At 34.2% G+C, this 10,181-nt stretch overlaps 2 protein-coding genes across 3 annotated transcripts; one reads left to right on the forward strand and one right to left on the reverse strand.

Annotated features, from left to right (window-relative positions):
* Positions 1-1,042: 1,042 nt before the first annotated feature.
* On the forward strand, positions 1,043-3,073 carry LOC135135382 (uncharacterized). The gene is made up of 2 exons (XM_064064409.1): positions 1,043-1,499; positions 1,580-3,073. The coding sequence occupies exon 2, from the start codon at positions 2,396-2,398 to the stop codon at positions 3,011-3,013; it is 618 nt and encodes a 205-aa protein (XP_063920479.1). The 5' UTR covers positions 1,043-1,499; positions 1,580-2,395; the 3' UTR covers positions 3,014-3,073.
* A 7-nt stretch (positions 3,074-3,080) lies between these two features.
* On the reverse strand, positions 3,081-5,097 carry LOC135135380 (uncharacterized). Of its 2 annotated transcripts, XM_064064408.1 has the most exons (4): positions 4,717-5,097; positions 4,471-4,665; positions 4,223-4,419; positions 3,081-4,171 (listed from the first exon to the last, which is right to left on the reverse strand). In XM_064064408.1, exons 2-4 carry the CDS (start codon positions 4,596-4,598, stop codon positions 3,192-3,194), a joined length of 1,305 nt encoding a protein of 434 aa, XP_063920478.1. In that variant the 5' UTR covers positions 4,599-4,665; positions 4,717-5,097; the 3' UTR covers positions 3,081-3,191. The 2 variants fall into 2 exon arrangements, with proteins under 2 accessions (XP_063920478.1, XP_063920477.1); XM_064064407.1 differs by having other exon boundaries at positions 4,471-5,097.
* Positions 5,098-10,181: the final 5,084 nt, after the last annotated feature.

Genomic DNA, 10,181 nt, shown 5'->3' on the forward strand with positions numbered 1-10,181 from the left:
AATGTGATTTATGTATTTTTTCTAATAAAACGTAAGCTCGGTAAACCTGTTTTTGTAATCCGTAAATCAATTTAGTTCGCTTATTAAGCTTTTTTTTTTAATTTTTGGAGCATATGCAACTGCATATATTAAGAAAAGTACTGCATATTTCCATAAATTTGGTGCATATCATATGATCATATTTCCCAAAATTTTGCTGCATATTTTCCGCTCTCTAATCATGTGTTTTGTTTGGGATAAGCTGAGGACAGTCCACGATATAAACTCTCAAAGCTAATGGTTTTAAGTAGCCAGGCACTTGGATCAAGGGATCAATTAACATAATGTAAACTCTTTGTTTGAATCCATGATGAAGTGTGGCATAATTTAACGTCGGGTAAATTCTTTGTTCTGGCAGCGGCCATGTTGAAAGAGTATTTTCAAACCGAGTTTTACAGTTTAAACTGTAGAATCTTATTGAACAAATTAACAACATTGTGGGTCATGTGGGACGTGCATTTTATTCCTTTGATTTAGACCATTACTTGCACAGCGCCACAGGATTGATCACATTGCTGGGAGACATAGTTTTGTCGCATTTTTTTGAAGGACGCATTCGTCCGACGCCATTTTGCACCTCCAAATTGATTGCTATGTGTTATGTGTTTGTTTGGGAAAATGTAAAATGATGGCCCACAATGCAGCTGAATAACTTCACTTTCAGAAATTAACCAATAACTCGAATGGACATAAAATATTAAACTCATGTAATTTTGTTAGCTTTGCAATTTTTCACCTGATACAATTTTTCTCTATCTCACAATTTTAACTTCAGTAATTTTCTTTGTTGTATATTTTAAATTGAACGTAAATTTTCATGGTCTGCAATTTTTAACTTCACGTAATATTTTTACGAAGTTTTATTTCACACCAGATCTTTTGTTTTTTATTAATATTTGCTAGTTTTTTGCTTGTAAATATTTTGTTGATTAATGCTTCCATTATATAATAGGGTTTTCCACTAAAGTTTAAAATCAAATTTTAACTAAACATTCTGAAACAATATCTAAATACATGTACAAAAAACAAATTTGAACTATTTATAAAAAATAATCGCTTTGAAAAAAATTGTCAAAATAATAGAAAAGTGAGAGACCGGCTCAAAGTTGCAGTATTTCGCGGTTAAAAGTGTAACCAATCACTTTGAAGCGATGGCAGCGATGCTGTGTTGCCAAACCTGCTGGTTTATTATATTGAGGTAGGTCAGAGCGTGCACGTGTTTTTGATCAACTTGGCCTGTTCGTTTTATTCCTTAAATATAAACAAATTAAATAGAAAAAATTGGCACGATGGCGAAACAGTGTTTCTTCGTTGGGTGTGATAACAACTCTACAAATAATCCAGAAAAATTATTTCTTACTGTTCCCCAAAAAGTGGATCGGAGGAAGTTATGGTTTGAAGCTGTGGGAAGAACATACATACCTGGGAAAAGTTTGTACTGTTGTGAAGATCATTTTGATGTAAGTATAGTAAATATTTCAAAAATTTGTATGTCGGTATCTACTTGTATCACCTTATTAATAAATTTTCTTTAATAAAGTTGGAAAAGGATGCTGAAAATTGGATTCATTTCAAATTAATGGGTACACGCCTAATGTTAAAAGACAATGTGGTTCCAAGAAGCATAGTGAGGAAAGAAACTTCGTCCCAATTCACACCAACTTCAAGGAAACGTAAGATGGAAACACAACAGCACAGTAGAGGGCTTCGAAGGAAACTGTTTCCTGAACCTACTGTACCTGGTACTTCACAGGATGTAACAGAGGATGTAGAAGAACTGCAATTAAAAACAGTGGCTTCACCATCTGGCATGTTTGTTAGTGCAAAATCGCCAGAAAAAGCAGTTTCTCCTTTAAGAACAAAAAGGAGAACTCTTAGAAAAGCAACTCAGACAAGAGTTAGCACAAAAGATCAGTCATCAATGACCTCAGTTGAAGTGGCAGATAAAAGCACAAACACTCTTCGATCATTATCGTCACAAATATATCAAAGCCCCCACAAACCTATTCAGGGATCATCGACATCATTGTCATCATCCTCCCTTTCACTCCAAAGTGGAAGTGTTTATGAGCCATCATCGGACTCATTGGATGAAACTAATATGATGATATCCAAAGAACTATTGGTGAAAGTGGAAATATTCAAAATTGAAAATAATAGCAGATTTTAACTGGGCTTGCCCAAGTCAGAATTTTTTTTCATCAAATTACTCCAGGAAGAATTAGAAGTTCCTGTAGAACATATTTATATTGTTCTTAAGAAAATACGAACAGATGACCAATTTGTACGATTAGGGACAGATTTTGCATTAAGCACTAGTGGTGTCAGTAATATATTTTCAAAAACATTGCCAAAAATGGCTACAAAACTCAACGAGTTAATTTTTTGGCCTGAGAAAAGTAAAATTCAGCGAGTTCTACCTAGGCAGTTTCAGACGTATTATAAAGATGTTGAAGCAATCATTGATTGCTTCGAAATACAGGTTGAAAGACCTAGTGCAGCTTACCAGCAAGCTTTAACCTGGAGCAATTATAAAACTTGTAACACATGCAAGTATTTAGTGTCGAGGACTCCAAATGGGCTAATTAATTTTATATCAGAAGGGTTTGGAGGTCGCACATCAGATGTAGAAATAATTAAGCAATCAGGGTATTTGACCGTTGTACCTGAAAATGCAACTGTAATGACCGATAGGGGCTTCAAGCAAGTAGCAGGGCTTTTCCAGAAAAAAAAGGTGAATCTAGTCAGACCTCCCAGCGTGACAAGCACCAGAAAAATGACGAAGGATGAGGTACGTCAGTCGAAACTTGTCGCAGCGTTGAGGATCCACATTGAAAGATTAATTCGTAGGATCAGAGAATTTCGAATGTTGGGTCCACATGCTACCACAGATCATAATTTGGTGCCACTTTTGGATCATATTGTAATTGTTGCTTGTGGTTTGATAAATTTGCAAGGTCCATTAATACAATAGTTTTTACATGGTTTTTATTTGTATTTTATTGGAAACAATAAATTAATTGTATAAATAGAAGCATTTAACTTTTTTTTATTGATACTAGGGGATTGGGGTATAACGGGATTTAGATTTATTTATTATTGAAATGAATAAGAAATAATTATGAAATAAATAAGTATAATTATTGAAAACGTCAGTTAATTAAAATTGGAAAAATCGCTTTTTTCCAAAAAGCTTGTGCCTGCTCCATTACATTGTGACAAAAATTTTCATCCAAAGGAATTTCCTTTATAGTCACATTTCTGTCCGTTTCAAAAGATGGAGATGCAACACAAAATAAACCCCATTGTTTTTTATTAAGAAACATTTGCAGCTGCAGTTGTGCATATGGTTTAGGAGTTATTTCACCCTCTGGCGTAATGTAATTTTTTACAGTATTTGTCTTTATTGGACATTTTATTTCAACGCAATATTTATCAGACATTGCATCTGCCGAGGCACCAAATATTGGGTACATATGATTTATGGTCATTCCTACTCTTTCTAATTTAATATTTTTCTTCTCACCTATGACTTTTAAGACATCTTCTTCAAGGTTAAGGCCTCTTTTCATGGCCTTTGTTCCTCTAAATTTTGATGCTGCCAGAACTGCAGCAGTTATAGCTCCATCAACAGTTTTGCAGTGAGCAACTTCATGCAGTTTTGAAGCTGTTATTCTCGCATATCTAACATCAAACCAGGCTTTAGATTGTGACTGCAATATTGTTAAAGTATTTATACTTTTGCAAATTTCACTATTTAAATTATTTTGGCAAAACGATATGAAGTCTTCTGCATCTGGTGCATCAGTCGTTTTTTTATAAGAAAGACATAAATGGTACAACGAAGCTTTCTCCAAAATATTCACTTCACTCTTATACATCTTAGCAAGAATTGAATGACTATCTGATTTTAATGCGGTAGAAATTAATTTGTCCAAAAATGCCGTCCCTTTTGTTGGTAAAGAAGGAACTTGCCGAAAATTAAACAACTCTCTCATTCTTTGCCCTTTTATAGTACTGCCAACTTTAGACAGAGTAGACTTCCTCCAATAACATTCAACAGAAGTCACTGAAGGCTCCAAGGTGCGTCTGTATAACCAGAACAGTAAGGCTACACCATGTTTACAACCACCTGAAAAGTAGACGTAATACATACACTAATACAACATAAAATCATGCATACCTTCACTTGCAGCACAGTCATAACACTTTGAGTCAATTATGCATTGTTCAGACTCATTTATTGTTACTGAAACTTCATAGCCTTTTAGGCGAACTTTATGTTCTGGTGCAATCAAAGCTTTGACAGTACAAATCTCATCGTGTCGTCTCAACTGCACATAACCAACAGCATCGTCGCCGTAAGTTGCACGAGCTCCACTATAACAATGAATAATTACTATCAAACCATTATTACGTTGTACACTTTACCGTTCGGTTTTCACATTTTCAACACCTGGTATCAGAAAATTCACATTTCTTCGATAATACAAATCTATCATTACATCATCAACTACAGGGAGATTGGTAGAAGTAGCTTGCTCATATTCACTTTCCATTGTGACTATTTATTCTGTGCCGTATTTTCCCAGATAATCTTCCTACACAATTTTAAGTTGTAAGTCGCTGTAAAAGGTTTTGGTAAGTGGTAAATATTAAACGGCCAATTCTACTCACCGTCTTTAAACAAACAATGTCAAATAATGGAAACGACTAACTTTTTAAATTATTTTAAGCTTCAATGAGAGCAAATTAAAAAACGTTAACACTAAGATCGACCAAACATAAATAAACCTAACCTATCATAACCCAACAAGAATTCAAGATGGCTAAATACCGATGTCGTCTAACTTTAAAGCAGCGTGAGCGGAGTTGCCACATCGCTACGCTGATCCCATTGGTCAGCGTTACGTACGTCATCATGACGTACGTAATGCACAACTTAACCGCGGGAAAAAATCACTTTAAATTTAACTTTTTTTTTTTTGAGTTATTGAAAAGTAAAAAAAATATTGACCGCATCTTCGCATTTTGTAGACGATATTCTTTCGTATAGTGCATTAAAAAAAAAATCGTGGAATACCCTATTGTCTGATATCCACTCGTAATCTCAGATAAGAATTCTTTGCTGTTTAAAATTTCACTGAAGTGTATGGAGAATGTATTTGTTTATTGCTCTTTTTGAAACTTTGACACTTGTTCAGTTGTAATTTAATATCACTAATATGAGAGTCATAGAAATTGAGGTTAAATAGCACAGAAACACGTAGTGGAAGAGGAGTGCACGGTTCCTAGTCGAGCTCGCGGGATGTATCGCTCCATTTGCACAAAAGACGCAGGTTTGAATAGAAGTAAGAGGCGGTCGAGATGACGTAAGGCTGTCGGCTTCTGTCCATAGCTAGATAGAATCACCGTCGTGGGTAGGAGAACAGCCACAACCAGGAGCCGCAAACTCCGCTTGCACTACAACGTCCCCTATAGGTAATTCTGATGTGTTCTAGAATGAAACTGAAATAGTTCGATCGCCTCACATTATAGCGCTCTGGTGCCGCGGCCGCTGCACAGTTTTTATTAAAATTTTGTGCTCTTGTCGACTGTCATAATTTAAATTTGCCGCCTCACGCCCGTAATAACTTGTATTTGCATCCAGTTACTTTACTTCAGATTTTGCTTTGTTTTTATTAATTAATTTGTGATATTCAAAAACTTGCATTGATTCAAAACGTTTAATTTGACTTCATTCAAAGTTTAGAAAGTTTTTTTTTTTTGTAGCTGAGCATTAAAAAAGTCTTCAACCTGCGCAACTTAGTCGCAACTTTTTTTTTCTTTTTTTTTTGTCAGTGGAGGAATAAATAATTTTGTGTCCTGCTTATATTTGGTATTTTATTTAGCGCTACTTTTCCAATCTTGGGGTCCACCACTTGCATCTGAACGTATTCCTCCACAAAAAAAAAAAACACACACAACGTAGGTTCCATTTTGTTAGACGATCACAGCCAAGGCCAAATTTTAAATTATTCAATTTTTCTCGGGCTTTCAATCTTTTTTCACATGTCAATTTAAGGCGGGATGTTTGGGTTATCACAAACGGTGTTTACTTAACGAAATTAATCAATTTTGGGAGAGGATAAGTAAACAAGTTTTGATGAAGATTTTAACTTTTTAATAGTCCATAATCTTAAAATACAGTGTTACCTTTCACGACTTGGACTTAACATGCCTTTAAAACTTCGGTACAGTTATTTCGGAGACCACTTTTCTAAATTTTCCAACGAAGAGAAGACGACATAAGTAGTAGAGATAGGTGAAAATGTAAAAAGTGCATTCGTCCCCTATGAAGATCTATATATATGTGCTATCTTTTGCGTACAATAAAGTAAATAAAATATTGATAATATTGATCAAACATTTGAACATAGCAACAATTGAATTGAGCCTGGGACTGCTGCAGACGGAACCCAAAATATAGGTAAGTTAAAGCTAGCTACTACCCTCTGTGACATGTTAGCCACTTATGGCTTCACACGACTAATTACATCCCCAACACGAAAAGATAACTGTATTGACAATATATTTACTAATTTTAACAGTAATGAAGACATACAAGCGGATATCTTAAGATGCCATCTGTCAGATCACGATGGTCAAACCGTACAAGTACCATATATGAAGACAACAAAAAATGAAAATAACAAAAAAATATATAGGCCTATAACTAAGAAAGGTAAACTTATTTTTTATAATTTAGTAGAAACTTTGACATGGCATTTCATTAATGACTTAAACATCACCGCTAATTCTAAATTTGACTTATTTATCTCTAAGATTCAAGAACAGTTTCGTATAGCATTCCCGGAAAAAACTTGCATCGTTAAAAATAATAAAGTTTATAAGTGCAATTGGTTCAATATTGAACTTAAAAATATGCGAGATCATTTACAACATTTAAATGAACAATGTAGACTATGCCCACATAACCTTGATTTTCTTAATGAGAGAAAATTATTTCGGAAGAAATATAAACAAAGTATAATTAATGCAAAAATTGCACGTAATGATCACATACTATTTACTTCAAAAAATTCGATTAAACGCATGTGGGAAATCATAGATGAAAATCGACCAAACAAAATAAAAAAGACGATCAATAAGAACACTATTTCACCAGATACATTTAATGATTACTATGTAAATGTAGCTCAGTCTCTACTAGATAACATGAATAAAGTAAATGCAGACCCTATCACCAATATTGTTAATAAAATTAGTCTTCAACCGTTCTCTTTCAAGGAAGTCACTTATATAGAAATACGGGATATTGTTTCCTCACTTAAAAATAGCAGTAGCTATGATATATTTGGGCTAAACACACTACTAGTAAAAAATATCTTAAATATAATTGTTATTCCCTTAACAAAATTAATAAATCATTCTATTAAAGAAAACATATTCCCTGACACCTTAAAGGAAGCCTTGGTGGTACCAATTTTTAAAAAAGGAAACCCAAACGAAGTATCTAACTATCGGCCCATTGCGCTACTTCCAATCCTTTCAAAAGTAATGGAGAAATGCCTGACGAAACAAATAACAGAATACCTGGAAGAAAATAATATGTTTAGTTCGTCTCAATACGGGTTTCGCAAAACACGGAATACCATAACCGCTATCTCAAGCTTAGTAAACAATATACTAGAGACATTTGAAAATCGGGAATTCATGTATACCACCTTCTGTGACCTAAGTAAAGCTTTCGACTGTGTCTCGCATGATATTCTGCTTAAGAAAATAAGGAAATATAACTTTTCAGAAAACAGTATCAAACTACTATCTAGCTACTTGACCAATAGACATCAGACGGTTAAAATCGAAAATGAACTATCATCTAGGCGAGAAATAAAAAATGGAGTACCTCAGGGGTCTGTTTTAGGACCTCTACTATTCCTAATTTATGTTAATGATCTCCCTGACATTGCAAATCGTGAAAAATATATATTATTTGCAGACGACACAACTATATATTGTAAAGATACCAATCTTAATGAAGCTAAACAAGAAATGCGCGAGATACAATCGAAAGCATTAAAGTGGTTCACTGCTAATAAACTAATGCTAAATGCTCAGAAGACAGTTAGTGCCATATTCTCTTTGAGAGATATAGGGAATTCTGAGAATAGTGAAATAAAATTTTTAGGCATGTACTTAGACCCAACTTTAAAATGGGATGCACATATACAATATACATGTGATAAATTGAGAAAAAATATTCATATTTTAAGAAACTTAGCGAACAAAGTATCAAGTAGAGTACTGCGCTGTGCTTATTTTTCACTATGTCAATCTATCTTTTCGTACGGCATCTTATTATGGGGTATGGCTGCAAACAGTCACAGGGTTTTCGGTCTGCAGAGGAAAGCAATCCGAATAATCAGTGGGCTAGGTTACAGGGAAGAGTGTAGAACAGCGTTTCAGCAATATCACATACTTACACTTCCATGCCTTTTTATATTGGAGAGTCTGATGTATGTCAGGGGCAGCTTGAAAGACATCAAAACACATAGCGATATCCACCTCTATAATACACGAAACAAATCTGAGCTATGTACCCCATATTATAGACTAACAAAGTCCCAAAATAGTCCGAATTACATAGCCTTAAAATTCTATAATAAAATTCCCCAATATGTGAAAGTCCTACCTAATAATAAATTCAAACTAACAGTTAAAAACTATCTGTTAAAAAAAGCGCTTTTCACAACTGACGAATTCTTCATGTGCGACATGATAATGTAAATTATCTCTTTCAACCTGTTTCTTTACAGTGTGTATTTGTAGATGTGTATGTGTATCTATTGTTCTTATTTATTATTACTATTTTGTTTTTAAATCTCTAAATTGACATATGTAAAACACTGTAGTGTTGTTAACATGAATAAAGAATTGAATTGAATAAAATACGTATAAGCGGAAGGGAAAACAGTTTGTAGATTACAACATGATGAAAGCGTGGTATTTCTTGAGTTGTATGTTGTTCACACTAATAACAATCGAAACAACAGGAGGTATTAATCTAGGTAACCCAGAAGAGCTAGATCAACTTTTATTTTTAGGACCAGTATCTTCTCGTGGTTGTAAGAAAAATATCCAGTGTGGATCTTTTGGTTACCTTTGTTGACAAAATGAAACTTGCCAGTGCGGTCCGTTTTATGTACTTAACAGTTATGGGGATAAATGTGTTGGAGGTTTACTTAATCTATTGTTTTGTTTGTTTTATAAAAACGTATTTCCTTGTTTTCAGGAATCGGACAAAGATGTCGGTATGATGAACAGTGCATTGAAGGAGCCTTTTGTGAATTTCAGATGAGTTGTAGGTGTAAGGATGACTTATATCCTTCTGAAGATGGATTTGCTTGTACAAGTAATTACGTTTTTTAAATACATATTATATTTGTGGATATTTATTTTTACTTTATTCATTTGGTTCATTATTTTATCGCTATATTATAAATAGTCGCTTACATGCAGCACCATTGTTCTCAATTACTGCACTTAATCTTCTAGGTGTGGATTGAACAAGATTTCCGCAATATTCTTATCTTAAATCAGTCCAGCTGTTTCCTATAGCATTAATACGATCTTGTTTATTTTGTGGCCGAAATTTTGGACGGCGCATCCTGTTATGTTCAATGGGATTGAGATGCGCGCTCTTTGAGCGCAATGGCAGAACCTCAGTGATATTTGTTCTCAGCCATGCTTTCACTTGTACAGATATATGTACTGACCAATTATCTTACTAAAATACGAAGCGTCTGTCAGCAAAAACATGAACCATAGACGGTAACATCGCTTCAGACAAAATTCTTATATAAGTAGTCGCATTAAATCTTTCTTCAACAATATATAAGACAGACCTCGCGCACTAATCCGTCCCCACACGTTGACAGAGAAACGTCCAGCTACCTTTTTTGTGTGTATTTCTCTTGAAAACGCATACTTTCGGGACTGTAAATTCTACACGATTTAAATGTTTCCTCATCTGATAATTCAACGCGCAAATTTTTAACCAATGACATGACGGTATAGTTTCAAATTCAGCCAATGTGATTCATTAAAAAAATTTTTAGCGACAAAATATGCTTGTGTCA

Source organism: Zophobas morio, unplaced genomic scaffold, assembly GCF_036711695.1.
Source record: "Zophobas morio isolate AGI-343-1 ecotype UQ-CSIRO unplaced genomic scaffold, CSIRO_AGI_Zmor_V1 ptg000024l, whole genome shotgun sequence".
Classification (NCBI taxonomy): Eukaryota; Metazoa; Arthropoda; class Insecta; order Coleoptera; family Tenebrionidae; genus Zophobas; species Zophobas morio.

Bases quoted from the DNA above. Each gene is read 5' to 3' on its own strand.
- LOC135135382 (XM_064064409.1), top strand. From the start codon at position 2,396: ATGGCTACAAAACTCAACGAGTTAATTTTTTGGCCTGAGAAAAGTAAA.
- LOC135135380 (XM_064064408.1), bottom strand. From the start codon at position 4,598: ATGGAAAGTGAATATGAGCAAGCTACTTCTACCAATCTCCCTGTAGTT. The intron at 4,420-4,470 runs GTAAAGTGTACA...TCATTGTTATAG, and splicing joins GAAAATGTGAAAACCGAACG to TGGAGCTCGTGCAACTTACG. The intron at 4,172-4,222 runs GTATGCATGATT...TCTACTTTTCAG, and splicing joins TGACTGTGCTGCAAGTGAAG to GTGGTTGTAAACATGGTGTA.